This window comes from Triturus cristatus, chromosome 9 (assembly GCF_964204655.1).
Source record: "Triturus cristatus chromosome 9, aTriCri1.1, whole genome shotgun sequence".
Lineage (NCBI taxonomy): Eukaryota > Metazoa > Chordata > Amphibia > Caudata > Salamandridae > Triturus > Triturus cristatus.
In genome coordinates this window covers 756,732,553-756,751,554 of record NC_140592.1, presented here as the reverse complement: position 1 = coordinate 756,751,554, position 19,002 = coordinate 756,732,553, and the positions used below count along the sequence as shown (strand labels likewise).

The window sequence follows — 19,002 nt, the reverse complement described above, 5'->3', positions numbered from 1 at the left end:
TGGGTGTCAAGTTTGACTACATCCAATGGTAGGACCATAACACAACCCAAGGATATAGCGGAGGCTTTTGCAAATCATTTAGAGCAGATTTACTCTCTCTCCACCACATACACTGCAGAGGATTCTCGCCAATTCCTCTCTGACAGCAACATACCAACTCTCTCTGAGACTGATAAAGAAGCTCTTGAGGGTGACTTGATAGATGAAGAGATCAAAAAGGCCATAAGCCAAATCCGCTCAGGGAAGGCCATGGGGCCCAATGGGACTTCCATTGAATTCTTAAAAGTAACTGCCTCCCACGTTGCCCCACACCTGCGCGCCATGTACAATGAAAGCTATGAGCAAGGGACACTGCCTAGCGACCGTGTGGCGTCCATAGTTGTAATCCGTAAGCCGGGAAGGCTGGTGATAAATGCAGCTCATACAGGCCGATCTCATTAATAAACGCAGAAGCCAAGATCCTAGATAAAGTTCTCGCCACCAGGCTAGTTCCGGTTATCTCATCCTTGGTACACCCTGACCAATCTGGGTTTATGCCAGGGAAAAATACAGCACTAAACATTCGCCGTCTCAACAATGTGCTGGCACGTAGGGAATTCTTGGAAGAAGACTCACTAGTGCTGTCTCTAGATCCCTCCATGGCGTTTGATTCTATAGAATGGCCGTACCTATTCGAAGTCTTGGCAAAGATGGATTTGGTCCGAAATATTTAGGCTGGGTTAAATTACTATACACGGATGTACAGGGCCAAGTGAGAGTTATTAACTATACCTCACGGACATTCACACTGCGGAGAGGAACCCGGCAGGGCTGTCCTCTGTCCCCACTGATATTCTCTTTGATGTTGGAACCGTTGGCCGCCTGGATCCGTCGGGATGTTATGGTGAGGGGCTTGAAATGGGCGGAGGGTCAGGAAGATCGAATATTCCTTTATGCAGATGATATTTTACTATACCTAGCCTCCCCATATAAATCCATACATGGTGTCCTTAACATCTTTACGAACTTTGGGAAATACTCTGGTTATCAAATAAACTGGAGTAAATCGGTACTGTTTATGCTCCGGGGGCCGGTTCCCAGTCTCCCACAGAATTGCATGATTGAGGTAGCAGTGGAGGGCTTTTGATACCTGGGAATATTTGCCACGTCTGACCCAACCCTTTTTGATGATTACAACTTCGCCCCCCATCCCCCCTCACCCCCCCCACTAGCCCAGCTAAAAACAGATGTTAAACATTGGAGGTCCCTGCCCCTGTCTCTGGTAGGTCGCGCTGCCCTATTTAAGATGCTGGCTCTTCCCCACTTTTTATATATTGTCCAGAATTGCCCACACAGAGTTCAGGACACGTATTTCTCAGCAGTGGAGAGCGAAGTCCGTAGACTGCTCTGGGACGGCAGGGCTCCCCGAATCGCTACCAAAAAATTGACGAAAGGATGGTGTGATGGGGGAATAGCCCTCCCAGACCTTAGACTCTACTAGTGGGCCTCACAACTGGTGGTGGTAAACCGATGGATCTATTGCTCTCCCAGCGATCCTGCCTATATGTTAGACAGATATCAGACTGGACGATCTGGTTACCTAGGAGCGCTATACTCCAAAGTGAAGCGAGGGCGATACTTTGGGCCTCTCTCATATACTGTAGCGATCTGGCATCAGGTAAATTCATGACTGGGGTGGTCGAATGTCCTCACAAAAGCAACACCACTATGGTATGCCCAGAGGTTGGGAGGTTGGGTTCTCTCTGCCATCAACCCGGCTTCGATAAGTGGGACACTATTGGGATTTCCGTGGTCGGAGACCTGATTAAAAGAGGGTCGATCGTCCGTTTTAAGGAGCTCCAGGAACAATATAAGATGGCGCAGGGGGAACTGTTTAGATAAATGCAAGTTTGTCACGCCCTCACCACAGCCCTGCCAGACCCCAAAGATATACTGGAGTCGTCACTGCTGGAAGATCGGCTGCTAGATGGGCCACTACACTCTAAAGCCATCTCATTGACCTATAAAAACCGATGTAACAACCTGCCTGACACACTACACAAACTTAGAGAGCAGTGGGAGGGAGACTTGGGACCACTCGAAGACGAGGACTGGCAGGCAGCCCTGATGTCCCCTAAAGAAGCGGCCATCACCCTGCGCTTTCGATTGATACAATTTAGAATTCTTCATAGATCCTATTTAACAGGTGTGACATTGGCAAAAATAGGGGCCAGAGCTGATGCACTTTGTCTCAGGGGCTGCAGTCAAACGGCTACCTTCTATCATATGATCTGGGAGTGCCCGGAGCTCCTACGACTATGGGAGGGGGCCACGATCCATATCCAAACTGCCTTGGGGAAAGCACCGACTCTCACACCAGGGTTGGGCCTGCTTAATATATGGGCGGCAACAGATCTCACAGAGGTGGAACAGCAACTAGCCACACTCTGATATACCCTTGTCAAAAGAGAAATAGCTAAGGGGTGGGGGCGGCAAGTTCACCATCTATCCTGATATGGGCAAAAGAACTTGATAAATGTATGATTGCAGAAAAGGAAGTATTTATCACTCGGGGGGTGCCCAAAGAAGTGGGATAGAAAATGGGGCAAATGGAACGTATATCGTGGGAATATCTGTATCTCCCTGACAGTGGAACTTGAAATGAGACGAAGTGGAGAACGAGAAGAAGATATTGTGCAAAAGTGACTTTCTTCCCCTTGATATTGTGATGATGTAATAAGTGACGGTGAAAAAAACTGCTTACTAATGTATGCATAACTACGAATGAAACTAATAAAAAGAAGTTTAAAAAAAAAAAAGATGGTGGGACGAATCCTGCAGTCATGGGCAGAAGAGAAGACAATATTAAGCGATCTACAGTACGGTTTTCGCAAGTCTTGGGCACAATAGAACAGGGTTTAAACTTAAATATTTTGATAGATAAGTACACAAAGGCCAGAAGGGAAAGTTTATACATGACATTTGTCGACTTAACAGCGGCATTTGATTGTGTCATTCAAGATAAGTTGTGGTCAGTTTTAGTGAGTATGGGAGTAGACGATGTGATAGTTACATTTTTAAGACGGCTGTATTTGGGAGCTAGGGCCAGGGTTCGGTATGGAAGGGGGGGCGAGTGCTCTAAGCACTTCAAAGTGATGAGGGGCGTAAGACAAGGGTGCATTTTAGCCCCGTTCCTCTTCACATTATACATAAACAACTTACAAACCGTATTGGTTCAGGACTGCAAGGATTTACCAACTGCAGCGACTCGTCCCATTCCAGCACTCATGTATGCGGACGATGCGGTCCTTATGGCTCGCACTTCGATCGGCCTTCAAAAGGTTGTTAATAAGTTCGTTAATTTTATGTCAAGTCTGGGTCTTACTGTTAATTGTTCCAAAACCTTCACAATGAATTGCGGGGTCGGACGTAAAAAGACGATTCGATTAAAACCCTTTTTATACACTCTAAGGCAATAGATAGTATTAAAACCTTCTCCTATTTAGGGATTTTATTTGACCATTCAGGTTCCTGGTGTCCGGCGATTAAGGCTAGAGGATTATTTATTAAATCACTAACGGCTCTGTTAAACTTTAGCAATAAATTAGGAAGATGTTCCCCTGCAGAAATGCTACAGATTTATAGAGCAAAAAGTGTGGCTCTTGCCACTTATGGAGCAGGAATTTGGGGTTACGCTGGGGTAAATAAATTACAATCTGCTGAAAACAAGTTTTTAAGGTCTCTCCTGGCTGTTCCTGACAGCACATCAACCTATACATGCCACCAAGAACTGGGCATACCATATCTAGAGGACATAATTAAGATTCAGCCAGTCCTCCTATGGCACCGAGTCTGGACCTCAGAGGAGACAGATTTTAACCGCCACATTTTGAAAGACGCATTGGCGATCGACGGAGTAAATCAGATAAGATGGTTAGAATATGTAAAAGTGTTCTTGTTTAAAATAGGCCGCCCGAATAATATAAAGACCCACTAACAATGTGTAACGTGTCCAGGAAAGAACTCATAGTGAGCTGTATACACTATTTAGGTGAAATCAGAAACACTTCAGAATTAAAGAAATTGACAGTTCAAACATATTATATGGCCTTAGCAACTACATCTATACAACCGTATATTGTAATAACTAATGAATATGAGAGGTTTCTGTTAACCAGTTTTAGATTGAATATTCTACACAGATCTCTGAGTTTTCCTGTACAGAATGATTGGTCAAGAGTTTTAAGCAAATGCCCGTGTGATGTTTCGACACAATCGACGATACACATATTGTTCTTTTGCCAACTTTATTCAGTCCCGAGAAGAAAATGGATCATCCCAGTACTAAAAAGATCCAGTTTGAGACCATGCCATCCAGCATTTCTATTTTTGCAATTGCTAGATAATGAATTTACCATCGCCTCTGTTACTGCGTTTTTAAAATGTTTTTAAATATCACAAATCAATTTTGATATGATTTTTACAATACTGTGTAGATACAAGATAATGGAGTTTTAAATCTTCCTGAACTGTGTATGTGAACTTTTATGGTTAACTTTATCAGTTACCGAATAAAGAATTTTGATAATGATGATGATTTATAGGATATTATTTTACAGTGTTTCAGTGGTTCTGTTGTATTTTCTTATTTTGTTTTGTTAATGTGTTGTGCTGTACTTTTATTATCTTGTGTAATAAGGTTCTGCTTATGAGGTAATGGAATGGGTTATGGAATTTTATATTTCAAAGGGTACTAGAAGAAGGCTAGTTGGGTTTGATGAGGGAATGAGGAAGATATCTGGGCTGAAAAAAGTGTTCTTACGTTCCCAATTCTGGATGAGTGAGTTTGTACACCACAACTCATGCGCTTCATGAAACATGTCCTTCTGATATGCGAGGATTCTGTCCAAGCAGCATCCACACTATGTGTACCCTTCCATCCTCTTCTGCTTCAGCAAACGGGCACGTTCAGCAGCCCTTTAGTAGCATGTAGCATTGGACCAAAGTGTAAAGATAATCGTGTTTTCTGCATCCTGACAGCTGTCATTGTATTAGAGCTGAGACATGTGGTACTGATGCCCAGGTGAGGCTCTCATGCTTACCTAGCTGTTCTCTATTCTGGGGTGCAGGTTTAAAAAAAAATATATATATATTTTGTTGTTTCCAGTTTGCAACAAAACCACGCTAGCCAATTTCCATTTATCGCAGTTGGTTACACAATTAGTCATCTTACTGTTTATGCATAGTAGGATTTACACAACACATCACCAGCTAGGTTTTTCTATCATACTGCGAGTGGATATTATATTAAAGTGTTCCTTCCAGGGCCACGATATCTCTTGTCCCCTGGTGGATTCGACTGGACTGACCCCTAGCTTGCATGAACAAATTCCTAACTCGAAAAGTATTTACCCAATTCTGATGATCTTGGTATCTAAATTCATATAAAAATATGTGGTATTTTTATAAATTGGTGTTGGATTTCTTTATTGAGTGTGTATCTTACTTACTGCCTTTGTGTGTGCAATAAATGCTTAGCACTATCCTCTGATAAGCCTAACTGCTCACCCACACTACCACAAAAGAGAGCATTTGGGCTATCAATTGTGCCTCTGTAAGCCAATTGGGATTTGCCTGGACTCTACACAATGTACGTCGTTTTGGTCTACTATATAAAGAGCTAGCTTCCTACATAAAGGTATCTCAGTTTATTTTCAACCTTCCTTTTAGCCAGTCAACCTGTATTTTCCAACATTGTTTCTTCCTCGGAACTTACAGGTCCATTGTGGCCATTTCCTCAAATAAGATACTGATTTCGTTGTGGTCCTTCTTCTCAAGCATTTCTTACTCCAAGTAGTGTGAAAGCCCTTTTGTAAGGTGCCTTTTACCCATCTTTGAATCCTATCTTATTGTATCAGTGCTGAATGCTTGAAGGAATTACCTCATTGCAAAACACTTGCAGTATTCCTACAAATAAATTAAGAATTAAAATGAACTGAGATGTGAGTATCATCAATACATGTAATTGAATAGTTGGTACCGCTTATGAGTTTATCTTTGTAGTATTAAGGACTCCAGTTGGGAGCTATAGTCTTTTTGGGTTGCACCCCCCGGGGCATCTTCTGATTCCCTGACTTTAATTATAAAATACTTTCGGGAATTGTTCTCCCAGAAGGATTTGCAGAAGCGGACGATATACATGAGCAATCTAGGAACTCTTCTAAAAAGGAGCTAATTACAACTTACTGAGGAAAATCATTGTCTTGTTTGTTTTATGTAACACTCTTGTTAAGTATAACCACAGGGAGGACCAAATTATTTGGCAGGAAAAGGCAAACTATGCATCATAATGCAGTGCATTTTGTGATATTAGTTAATTATTTTGTTAATTTTGCACATGTTGACATGTTGAATAAACAGCTGAAAGATAACAAATCAACTATTTTTCTTTCAAAAATCTGCATTTTATGCAGCAGATGATAGATTATGTGGCATATCCATAGTTATGCGGAAAACGCTGCGGCTGCAAAATCTCATAATTCCACTTGCTCTGACTATATTTAAATGCAGGTATGGACTTGCTCTCGCTTATGTTTAGGTCAAATGGACCCATTCAAATGAAAACAGACTTGACTTGTAAGCTTTTCTAATCGATAGTAAATTCAGTTTGGCCTCTGTTGGTGGTCTGAGATTTGGAGCTAGGAAACTAGGCTGTAGAACTCCATCTTTCTTGATATTAAGATAAAGGAATACTGTCCTACGTAAAATGAAGCTAATGATGTTCCTCTTCTAAATGTTCTTCCAGTAGAATTGAAGCAGGGTATTTGTGCACTACATAAATGTCCTTATCTTCTTTGGTTTAGCTTTTGGTACATGTTAGCAGAGTATTGTATAAATTGTTTGTTTGTACACAGCAAGTAACTTGTTTAATTAAGGTCTGGAACAATTTCCTTAAAAGCTCTTACTACCATAGAGCCTTTTCTTCATACTGACCGCACAGTTTTCGTGGCAGTAGTTTTGGGATTTTCTACATCCTTCCACATGTGAACCAGCAGTTTGTACTGAGAATGCAGGAGCTTTCTGTTTGTGTTCTTTGCTATGGCATTATTTTTCATTCTTTCTTGTCTCTTCTATTGGTACACTGGAAGCTACACAGCTGATGCAGACTGCATTTCTTTCTCCCTGTAGTTCTTATCTGTTTGGCGTGAGGTTAGTTTTCTTATTTCCTTGCCCTCTTCTACAGTTGGATGAGCAGGTTTCATAGCTCATGCCAAAGCTTTTTTGTTGCTTTGTTTGTGAAATGATGTTTCCTTTTTCCTCTCTGTCCCACAGGTGGACCAGCAGGCTGCGCAATTGGTACGGATGTTCGAGCTCTCACAGAGTGAGCAGAAAGTTCGTGAATTATTGGTCACATTGTTGAAGGAGGTCTTCTCGGAGTTCTTTCCTGGTATACCTTTTACTATGTCACTTTTGAAGTTCTGTGTCTGTTAGCAGTTAGTTCTCCCATCTGAGTTTGTGACCTTTTAGTTTGTAGTGTGTGTGTATTACTGACTGACAGGCTATTTATATGACATACAGTACCTCATAGGCAAGGTTACTGGAATTATGTGATTCCGCAGCCACAGCTTTTACTGCATAATTATGGATTTGCCACACTTGTCTTTTTGCCTATAGATTCAGCCTCCTGAGAAGAAAGCAAAGGATTCTGCTGCAGTAGGTTGGCACTTTTTTAAATTAAAAGTGCATGGGCTGGGTTGAGAGTTGGTCAATCTGTACCTTTCTGTCTTCAAAGGAAGCTTACACTGCCATAGTCTGTGGTGTACGGGGTTGTATGCCAGGGAAGTTACTAAAATGACTTGAGTCACACAAGGAAGTAGGCCAAACAATATGTTCGAGGCATATGAGCTGCAGATTGTACACTTAGCATAGATCGCCATCTGGTGTTGGGCCCGGATGTTTGCAGTTTGTTTTTCTTCTTGGACAGTCTTTGGAAGTCACGAGTTTGGTGACTCCTCCTTCGGTCCGTACTGCGCATGGGCTTCGGCTCCATCCTCAGATTGTTTTTTTCCGCCATCGGGCTCGGATGTGATACTTCGTGCTCCGGCTTCGAACTTCTACGGTTCCAGCCTCGACGGAAAATCCTCGTTTCTTCGAGTTTCTTCATCATCATCTTCATCTCTCGAAGCGGCACTTTCTCCATCCCGTACATCGGCACCGGCCTTCGGGCCCTTCTCGACTCCGGTCCCGGCCGATGGAAAGGACTCCGTTCAAAAAGTGCCCAAAATGTGGGTCTAAATTTCCCCACACCGACCTCCATCAGGTGTGTAACCTTTGCCTCTCTCCAGAACACGAGGCTAGAGACTGCCCCGCCTGCAAGTCTTTTCGATCGAAGAAGACCATCCGAGATCGAAGAGCTCGACGCACCATGGCACACTCATCCTCTGCAGCTCCACCGGACATCTTCGGAGACGGCGCCGAAGCTTCGGGGCAAACACACAGCGAGCAGGAGGAAGACGTCGTCAGCGCTTCCGAGGCCGACGACTCCGACGTGGAGGACGTTACACCGGCGCAGCGGGCCGTGAGTACTATGCCCCCTCCCACCCCCGCGCCGAAAACCAAAGAGACTCAGGTTACTCCCTCGCCTGCCGGCCTGGGCAAAACCAAAACCAAAGCTTCTATCACCCCACCTTCGGGCCCGGTGTCGAAGCATCCAAAGTCTCACGGCAGCTCGGGATCGAGCCAGCCGACGCCCGGTGCCGAAAAACAGCATCCGGCACCGAAGAAAGCAATATCCAGCTCGACTCCGAAGCCACCGGTGCCGAAGCCTGGACACTCGGTGCCGACCAAACACAAACACAAATCTGTCGGCACCGACGCCCCGGCGCCGAAACCTCATTCGACGCCGAAACACCCGGAGACCTCAAGAAAGCATGGCGCACACAAACCATCGAAACCCTCGGTTCCGAAATCACCGGTGCCGACAGACGATCCGGCACCATTGGCTCTGTTTACACCAGACCCTTTACAAAAGACTCTGTCCAAAGATCCAAAGACTGGGCTTTTGACTTTAATTACCAAGAAAAGACGCCTTGATACTCCGGCTCCTCCTCCTCCACCCAAAAGGAAGGACTCTGCTACTTCTCCCCTCAGAGTGCCCTCCCCACTACCGCCTCCCCTACCTCCTCCACCTCCTCCACCCCCTCCCCCTCCCAGGTCTCCGCCACCTTTACCTCACTACGATCCGGCCCCATCCCCAGATCCGGATGACGGGGACCCGGACAATTACCCGGCGGACGCCCCAATGGATCCCACTCCACCAGGGACCCCAGACCCATGGGAGGATTACAATAACCCTGATATACCCGATATACCTCAGGACGACCTATACCCATCCAGGCCGTCTCCTCCAGAGGACTCCTTAGGGTTTCTTCATTTAGTGCAGAGAGCAGCACACTACCATGGGGTGGACATGCACAGTGAACCAGTGGAAGAAGACTTCCTACTGGATACATTTGACATACAAGACAAGTCCACTTCTATTTTACCCATGCTTAAGGGTGTCACCAAGCACGCTACAGAGGTGTTCAAAGACCCTGTCAGGGCCAGAGTACTGAACCCTAGAATAGAGAAGAAGTACAAGGCGGCACCCACAGACCCTGCATACATTAAGGGCCCTGCTCCCCTAGATTCCCTAGTTGTCTCCACAGCTAGAAAGCGGGCTAACTCCCAATCCTCAGGAGAAGCCCCACCGCCAGACAAGGAATCTAAACTTCTGGACGCGTCTGGTAAACACACCGCCTCCCAAGCTGCAAACATGTGGCGCATTGCAAACACACAAGCACTGCTTGCGCGATATGACAGAGCACACTATGACGAACTAGAGGCTCTTATGCAGCACCTTCCAGAAACACAAGCGCAAGGCTCATGACCTGATACAGGAGGGTAAACTAATTACAAACACCTCCATTAAGTGTGCCCTCGATGCAGCCGACACTGCTTCTAGAGCCATAAATACCAGTGTCCTGCTTCGTCGCCATGCCTGGCTCAGGATCTCAGGGTTCAAGCCTGAAGTCCAGGCGTCCATACTCAATCACCCCTTTGACCAGCAAACTCTCTTTGGGCCAAAGGTAGACGAAGCGTTGGAAAAGATGAAAAAGGACACAGACACAGCAAAGTCTATGGGGGCACTCCAAACACAAGCCTCTAAACGTTCCTTTCGACGCTCATCCTTTCGTGGCACAGGCAGAGGCTCCCCCACCGATAACGCCTCTACCTCCTACAAGTCCCCTCCTCAAAATACCTTTTCAAAGGGCAATCAAAGGGGTGGTTACAGAGGCAACAACAATAAGGGCAGGGGCAAAACCAACAACACCCGTTCTGCCACCCCACCCGCACAATGACTCCCCCCAGACCATCCCACTCCGGTCGGGGGCAGACTACAAGACTTTATCCACACATGGGAGTCCATAACATCGGACAAATGGGTGACCCAAATCATTCGGTCAGGGTACTGTCTCGAGCTAACATCTACCCCACCCAATATCCCACCAAGGCACCGTCCAATGTCTCAAGAACATTCCACACTGCTCACACAAGAGGTACTCTCACTCCTCCAAAAACACGCTATAGAGCAGGTCCCCGTCAATCAACAAAATCTAGGGGTCTACTCCCTATATTTCTTAATTCCAAAGAAAGACGGGACCCTCAGACCCATTCTCGACCTCCGGCCTCTAAATGCCTACATACATTCAGACCATTTTCACATGGTCACCCTACAACAAGTCCTCCCACTCCTCTGCCAGGGAGACTTTCTCACACCCTTGGATCTGAAAGACGCATACTTTCACATTCCAATACACCCCTCTCACAGGAAATACCTCAGGTTCGTGGTGGACGGGCAACATTACCAATTCACGGTTCTCCCCTTCGGGGTCACCACCGCACCACGGGTGTTTACCAAATGCCTAGCAGTAGTAGCAGCACACCTCAGACGTCAACATGTTCACGTCTTCCCTTACTTAGACGACTGGCTGATAAAAGCCGCGTCCTACGACCAATGTGTGCAACATACAAACAGCACCATCCAACTGCTCCACCAGCTAGGCTTCACGGTGAACTACCAAAAGTCCCACCTCATACCATCTCACACAAAGCAATATCTCGGGGCCACTATAGACACCTCCAAGGGTATTGCCTATCCAAACTCAGCCAGAATCACAAGCATTCAAGCCTTACGCAAAACATTCCTTCCTCAACACTCTCTTCCAGCAAGAGTGTTTATGAAGCTCATAGGAATGATGGCGTCTTGCATCTTCATAGTGCCCCATGCAAGACTCCACATGCGTCCACTTCAAGAGTGCCTAGCACAACAGTGGAACCAGGCCCAGGGTCAGCTGACGGATCTGGTGTTGGTGGACGGCCGCACACATCACTCTCTGCAGTGGTGGAACACCACAAACCTTTCCAAAGGACGGCCGTTCCTGGACCCGGTTCCTCAGGTGATTCTAACAGCGGACGCATCGCTCTCCGGCTGGGGAGCGCACCTCCTACACCTCACCATGCAAGGTCTATGGACGCCACAGCAAAAATCGCTCCACATCAACCATCTGGAGCTCTTGGCGATCTTTCTAGCCCTAAAATCTTTCCAAAAACAGATTTCGGGCAAAGCAGTCCTCATTCGCACAGACAACATGACTGCGATGTATTATATACAAAAACAGGGGGGGACACACTCTCCCCAGCTCTCCCGCTTAGCCCAGAGCATATGGAGATGGGCAATTCCCCAAAACATCTTTCTCCTGGCACAGCACGTTCCAGGCGTACAAAACACCATGGCAGATCTGCTCAGCAGACAAACGCAACAACTACACGAATGGGAACTGCATCCACAAGTTCTTCACCCATTCTTCCAACAGTGGGGGCATCCTCAGATAGACCTCTTCGCCACCCACGAAAACAAAAAATGCCCAAGCTTCGCCGCCAGATACCCACACCCATTGTCCAAGGGCAATGCGATATGGATGAACTGGTCAGGCAGATTTGCATACGCCTTTCCACCTCTCCCACTAATTCCATTAGTGGTCAGGAGGCTACAACAGCACTCCCTCACACTCATTCTGGTAGCTCCCACGTGGGCCAGGCAGCCGTGGTACACCACGCTACTACAACTATCAGTGGTACCACATCAAAAACTGCACCTATCCCCATGCCTCCTAACCCAGAACCATGGAGAAATCAGGCACCCGGACCCAGCTCAGCTCAACCTAGCGATCTGGCTCCTGAAATCTTAGAATTCGGATACCTTAACCTTCCCCCTGATTGCATGAACATCATCATGGAAGCCAGACGTCCTACCACTAGAGCATGCTATGCCGCAAAGTGGAAAAGATTTGTAATTTACTGCCGTAATAATACAATCAACCCTCTAGATGCATCCATACAGCACATCATATGCTATCTGCTCCATCTTCACAGGTGTAACCTGGCATATTCATCCATACGCCTACACCTAGCAGCGATCGCTGCTTATCTACAAAACAGACAGCATTTATCACTCTTCAGAGTGCCCGCTATTAAAGCCTTCATGGAAGGCCTTAAACGAGTAATTCCTCCCAGGGCACCACCTTCCCCTGTGTGGAATCTAAATTTAGTTCTTACACGACTAATGGGTCTGCCCTTCGAACCAATGCACAAATGTGAGCTACAGTTTCTCACCTGGAAAACAGCTTTCCTTGTAGCTATCACTTCCCTTAGAAGGGTTGGTGAAATACAAGCGTTCACCATACAGGAACCCTACATACAAATGCATCACAGCAAGGTCATACTTCGCACAAATCCGAAGTTTCTGCCCAAAGTCATTTCCCCCTTCCATCTCAATCAATCAGTGGAATTACCTGTCTTCTTTTCGCAACCCCAATCTGTTGCGGAAAGGGCCTTACACACACTTGATGTGAAAAGGGCGTTGCTATACTACATACAAAGAACGCAACCCTTCAGGAAGACTAAACAATTGTTCGTTTCCTTCTCTCCACCACATAAAGGCAACCCCATTTCGAAATCAGGGATAGCTAGGTGGATTGTAAAATGCATACAAATTTGCTATCAAAAGGCAAAGAGAACATTATCTGTTCCTCCTAAAGCCCACTCTACAAGAAAGTTAGGGGCTTCTATGGCTTTTCTAGGGAATATACCCTTAGATGACATCTGCAAAGCAGCCACATGGTCTACACCGCACACCTTCACAAAACACTACTGTGTAGATGTGCATTCCAAGCAGCAAGCTAGGGTGGGCCAGGCTGTACTAAAGACACTTTTTCAAACCGCTGCAACGGATACCGGTGGTCGCCGCTAAGGTTGGGTACTGCTATATAATCTATGCTAAGTGTACAATCTGCAGCTCATATGCCTCGAACGGAATATGCTACTTACCAGTATGCATCTGTTCTTGGCATGTAGAGCTGCAGAGTTGTACACGCCCACCCGCCTCCCCGGCTACCTGTATCCGTTCCAGTACATCTTATTTAGATACAACACATGGGTTTCTCACTGTTATTACTACGCTCCATCATTTCCCTGTTGGCGAAAAACAATCTGAGGATGGAGCCGAAGCCCATGCGCAGTACGGACCGAAGGAGGAGTCACCAAACTCGTGACTTCCAAAGACTGTCCAAGAAGAAAAACAAACTGCAAACATCCGGGCCCAACACCAGATGGCGATCTATGCTAAGTGTACAACTCTGCAGCTCTACATGCCAAGAACAGATGCATACTGGTAAGTAGCATATTCCTTACTCTTGCTGTATTGTCCGATACAGGTTAAAGAATAAGGTACAGCATCCCACCAGGCGATATATTGTTTCTCTTTCAGTCAACCCTCCACTGAAGTTCCCTATGGTCTCTGGTGGAGTTCTCTTTCACTTGCATTCTTGTGACATCACACACGACTTTGGACCCTTACAACATGATTTAGCATTCAACCACATTAAAGACAAGACTTATCACATCTTAATATTTTATACGAAGAAACCCCAAGAAAATCTATACATTCAATCCATTTCACTTCGACACATGCAGTTGTAAAACGAACACATAACTATACTAATTCACCGCTAACACTATGGGTTCCAGAGTAGTGTGCCGAAAAGGCACTTCAACGTCCCATCAAGGGTAACAAGCACTATATAAACGCAAACCTTTTTCCCTCTTCTATCCCTCCACAATCCTTCTCAATCCAAATAACTGACTAATATATCCACCACTCAAATTTCTTTAATATTTTCACTATACAAATTCACCACTAATCCTTTATGTTCCAGAGTAGCATGCTACTCGGCGAAAAAGCGCTTCAATGACATCCGGGGTAGTAAGCGCTATATAATTGCAATTGCAATTACAAAAGCCAGTGCCTGCTTCATAATCTCTAGATTTTAAGCAAAAAAATATTTCTAGTTCAAACAGAATAAAAGTTACAAAAAGCTCAGTGACACATGTTCCAGCGCAGTGAAAAACCCTTTCCAAATGTTAGCTGGTCACCTTTTTATTTACTTATTTTTGTATTTTGGTGTTAAGCTGATGCTAATGAGGAGAAACATTTGCTCAGACAGTGTTAACGTGTAAAAGTGGCTAAATAATGAAGTAGTACTATCATAAAATGTATTGCATTATGCTGCATAATTTGATTTGTCTTGCCACATAATTCAGTCAACCCGACCGCATGAGTTGATCCACATCTGCTTCATAATTCTAGTGGCCCTATGTAAAAGGTGTGTTGTCATTTTTGTGAGAGCTATTTATCTGCTAGGTGTCCACCTGTCTGTTGGTTGTATCTGTCTTCTAATGTTGGTTTCTTGATTTATCTCCAAGGAATCTGTCTGAGACCTGTGTTTCTAACACCCTAAAGTGTGTGCTCATTAACACCCTATCCCTGGAAATCTAAATGCAGGCCTTCTGTTATAACAAACATTCCCCAACGTGGACCAGAGCAGCATGAAAATATGCTCTATATTTATAAGCTAGATTAAATGTGTAAGCACAGTAAAATACATTGAATTGCCAGGCACCAGTTGAAAGCTTCCCTTCCAGTAGATTACAGGATTTTTATTTTTGATAAACTTTTTTTATTAAATACGAAGCAACAAAGTATACAACTTTTAACTGTTCCGCACACCAGATGCGTTCTCAATATTGGGAGACATCCATCACTCTGGGCTTCATCCTCCCACATTGGACCTTCTGCATCATTAGTCAATTTCCTATGGTTGAACACAGGCTCCTGTGTCATCTGGTGATTTACTGAAGGTTTTCGGAGTGCACCCTATCTGTGCCAGATTTTCTCCCCTTTCTTGGGGCAACCCGTACTTTTGTTAACCACTTTTTTTGCTAACATACACCGATCCATATCCCTGTTCCATCTTTCAATATCCGGTGCAGTCCACACACCCCATGCTTTGAAAATGTTTCTTTTTGCCACACTTATAGTATTGTTCATGTTTTCTGATACTTCGGAGCCTCTACTTTCCTTCCCATATATTTAGCACATAGTGTTTCGATGTTTTATTCAAGCCTTCTCCCCCCCCCCCCCCTTGCTAATTTATGCACTTTGTAAGTTTCGCCCGGGGCATTTGTATCACCGGGCAGGCCTATTGTGTATGGGGGAATGTGCCTTCTTGACCACACCACTCAGGCATGGGTTGGACATGCTTCTTCCCTTTTTTGCTGAAGTCGTTCTTGAGTAGTAGGAGAGATGCAATATCTTAAGTTGAACCATTTGCAGCCCTGAATTTTATTGCTACCTGGCCTGGGGCCCTATGTGCCTCCTCCCACTCCATCATCAAGCTCCCCCATTTCCGTCTCTCATTGCTTTCTTAATTTGTGTACGGTATTAGGCAAGTAATTTTGGATCTTTCAGCGACGTGGTGTTTTTGTGCATAGTCTACCATAGCAATCTATCCTCTAAGCTAAGGGGGAAGACTCCTCCAGCTCCTCTCTCTTTGTGTAATTGCTTGCAAGACATGTGTGAGTTGATTACAGGAATGAGTGGTTCTTACACTGAACCATTGTGGAAATGTTTGATTACTAATGGTGAATTCCTTTCATAACTTGAGAATGGAACACACAGCTTAGCAGGTCTTGAGGGGGTAGAAACTCCCAGGGAACCTCTCTAGTACTGTCCGAGATTAGTGTGTGATGATGGTTTATGACTGTGCCCAAGGGACATTGGTGATCACTTCTCCAGATGCTGCTTCTTAGAACCATGTGGACAACAAAGCTTTCCCTTAATTCAAGATTCTGATTTGAGAACACTTGTTTTGTTCTACTCCACTAACCACAAAAAGAACAGACATCAGTTATATGAAGAGTAAAGACCGAGCCCTGGATTCTGTAGTAATTCTGTAATATTAGCCTAGCCTCCTACGATGAAGCAGATGTGGTCTGTGCACAAGCAAGACATAGGCACATTCCTGGATTTCTATATCCACTCTTTTTCTAGATTCATCAATTGATGTGATGTCTTTTTATTACACAAATATAAATATAGCAACCTTGCAGACCCATAAGGAAGTCTGATGCCTGCTATCATTAATGCCACGAATTGAGCTTAAACATCAGTGTCAGATGTTTTAGGGAGCCTGTGAGCTCACCAACCTCTAGACGTTTGTTATGCAAGATGTGTGATTGACAACCTTTAACTGTATCTGAGGGTGCTTGCAAACTGTTTGTTCCTCTCTCCCTGTGTACTTGTATACATCAGTATTGTGTGTGTCATTATTGACTGCTGCGATACCTCTCTTTCCAAGTGTCACAATATTTCTGTTGTCAATGTCCCGCTTTTGATTTGTCCATTTTTATCCTTGTTCTAGGTTGTTCTGTGCTTCCCTTTGGCTCTTCTGTTAATGGGTTTGATGTGCATGGCTGTGATTTAGACCTCTTCCTGGACCTGGAAAAAACTAAAACCTTTCAGCCGTCAGCCCTTAAACCCCCCGAGCAACCAGAGGTGAGTGACCAGCCTCATGGGATCCATACTTTGCTTCTGTTGTTAAGGTCTAAATCTGTGAGGTTAACAGGACCCGCCAAGTTCACAAGTACTCTGAGAGCAGCTGCAGGTGCTATTAGCAAACACAAAGCCCCATAATTTGGTATTTCTTTCTTGATGGTAAAAGATGTGAAGCTTGTTTCTTTTTTTATCTTCAGGCAATCGAATTACTTTGTAGTTTCATTGGTGGTTACTGTAGCTTATCACGAGTGTCCATGGGCCACCAGTACTGCTGTATTTCAGTTGGATAGTCAAATTAACCTTTGTTGGCAAGTGACTTTTTTGGGGGTAGCAAAGTCAAGAGGTCATGGTTATGCTAGGAGATCACAAGTGTTGAAACTGATATAGAACATATGACCACAAACGAGCTTCCTTGAACAATCTCTGGTTGTCAACGGAACCACTTAAAGCACTCATCACTCCCCATGCTTGAGGCTGCTTCCTGGTGATTGGGGGCATTCCAAAATGGTGGCCGTGTAACACCAGTATCTGAAAGAGACACGTTAGTGATAGATTCCTTACCTTAGAATATCCCCAGTCGTCAGACTGGTTCCGGAAAGTCTTTTCGTAGCAGTACCCCTGCGCGTCAGTAGGTGGCGTTGTGCGGCTCCGCGTCCGTCACTGGTGTTGTATGCGCCGAGATGACGTCACGGAAACTACTTAGGCGCCACCCATGCACGCTGATGTCAGTTCTTTCTTTTTCCGGCGCTGAAGTCAGTTCTTTCTTGTTCCGCGCCAGACAAGCACAGATCCGGTTAGAGCACGTACCTTAGTCGCTTTTTGGCTACACTTTTGAGACTTTTTGTCTCCCCTTTTCTCCTGGTGAACGTAGGGATGCCTGAATTTAAGTCTTGTGGGGCCTGCCGTTGCAATATGTCGGTGGCGGACCCCTACGATGTTTGCCTCTGCTGCCTGGAGACTGACCACGACTCCCGGTCCTGTCGGGCCATGGCCCCGAAGGCCTTGAGGGAGCGGCGCCGGAAGCTGCTGGAGGTCTGCCACTCGTCCCAGCGCCATTCCAGATCCAGGGACCGTTCCCGGGAATGCTCGCGGGGCAGCAGTCGTCACTTCTTGGGCTCCACGTCTTCTCCCTCGGATTCCTGTAAGCGGCGACATAAAAAAGTCGAAGAAGCGTGTTCGCTGTCCGACGTCCCCCTGTCGGTCCTCGGATGCAGACGAGGGGGACAGGGGTTCTGCCCCTGCGGCTCCTTTGGAGCCTGGGAGTCTCGCGGCCTACCCACCTTACCCGGGTCCGTCGGCTACTCCCGAACAGGTGCAAGAGTTTCTTGCCACCATGGACTGCCTTTTTAGGCCTCGGGCTCCTGCCGGCGCGCCTTTGGGCCCCACGGTCCCGTGTCGAGATCCAGCTTCGGCAGCACAGGATCCTGCGCGTTGGCTCCGGCCCCGGCACCACGAGGTCCAGCACTTCCGGCCCCAGCGCCGCCTCCGGCGCCGCAGTGTGTGCCGTTTGTTCTGCCCTTGCCCCGGTTCCAGGACCATTTCGTTCCTACCTGTGATCCGCATTGGGAGGCGGCGCCGACTCGGCCGGCGCCGTTCACGGCGCAGTATGTTCCTTCTCCGGCTCTGCCGCTGTGGTCTGTTCCCCCTGCAACAGAGGTGGAGGAGGACTGGGAGGGGTCCGAGGACTCTCTTGCCAGTCAGTGTGACTCCGAGCAGGACTGGGTGGACGACTTGGAGGACGCCGGCGACCTCGATGTCTTTTCTGACCCGGGGTTTGCCTCTCCCCTGCCTACCATGGTGCTCCGTCGGGCTGCTGAGGTCCTCAAACTCTATCTTCCTACGGTGGCCCTCAAAACTAATCTCCTCACTGAGGTGCTCCAGACGGTGTCTACTTCGTTTGAGCCCCTGCTTCCCTTCAACGACACCCTCACCGACGTCTTGTTTGGCACTTGGTCGAGGCCGGCCACAGGGCCTCCTGTGGATAAGAATGTTGCCAGGCATCACCGCCCGGCGCCTGGTGAACCAGTGTT

The 19,002-nt window shown here is 46.2% G+C and overlaps 1 protein-coding gene across 1 annotated transcript in view; it reads left to right on the top strand.

Moving 5' to 3' along the window:
• The window catches only part of TUT1 (terminal uridylyl transferase 1, U6 snRNA-specific), a 348,086-nt gene that overhangs the window by 122,630 nt on the left and 206,454 nt on the right, over positions 1 to 19,002 (top strand). Inside the window, exons 4-5 of the mRNA XM_085626071.1 lie at positions 7,312 to 7,426; positions 16,839 to 16,972. Of these exons, the coding sequence (XP_085482197.1) occupies positions 7,312 to 7,426; positions 16,839 to 16,972 (249 nt within the window). The remainder of the gene's footprint in view (positions 1 to 7,311; positions 7,427 to 16,838; positions 16,973 to 19,002) is intronic.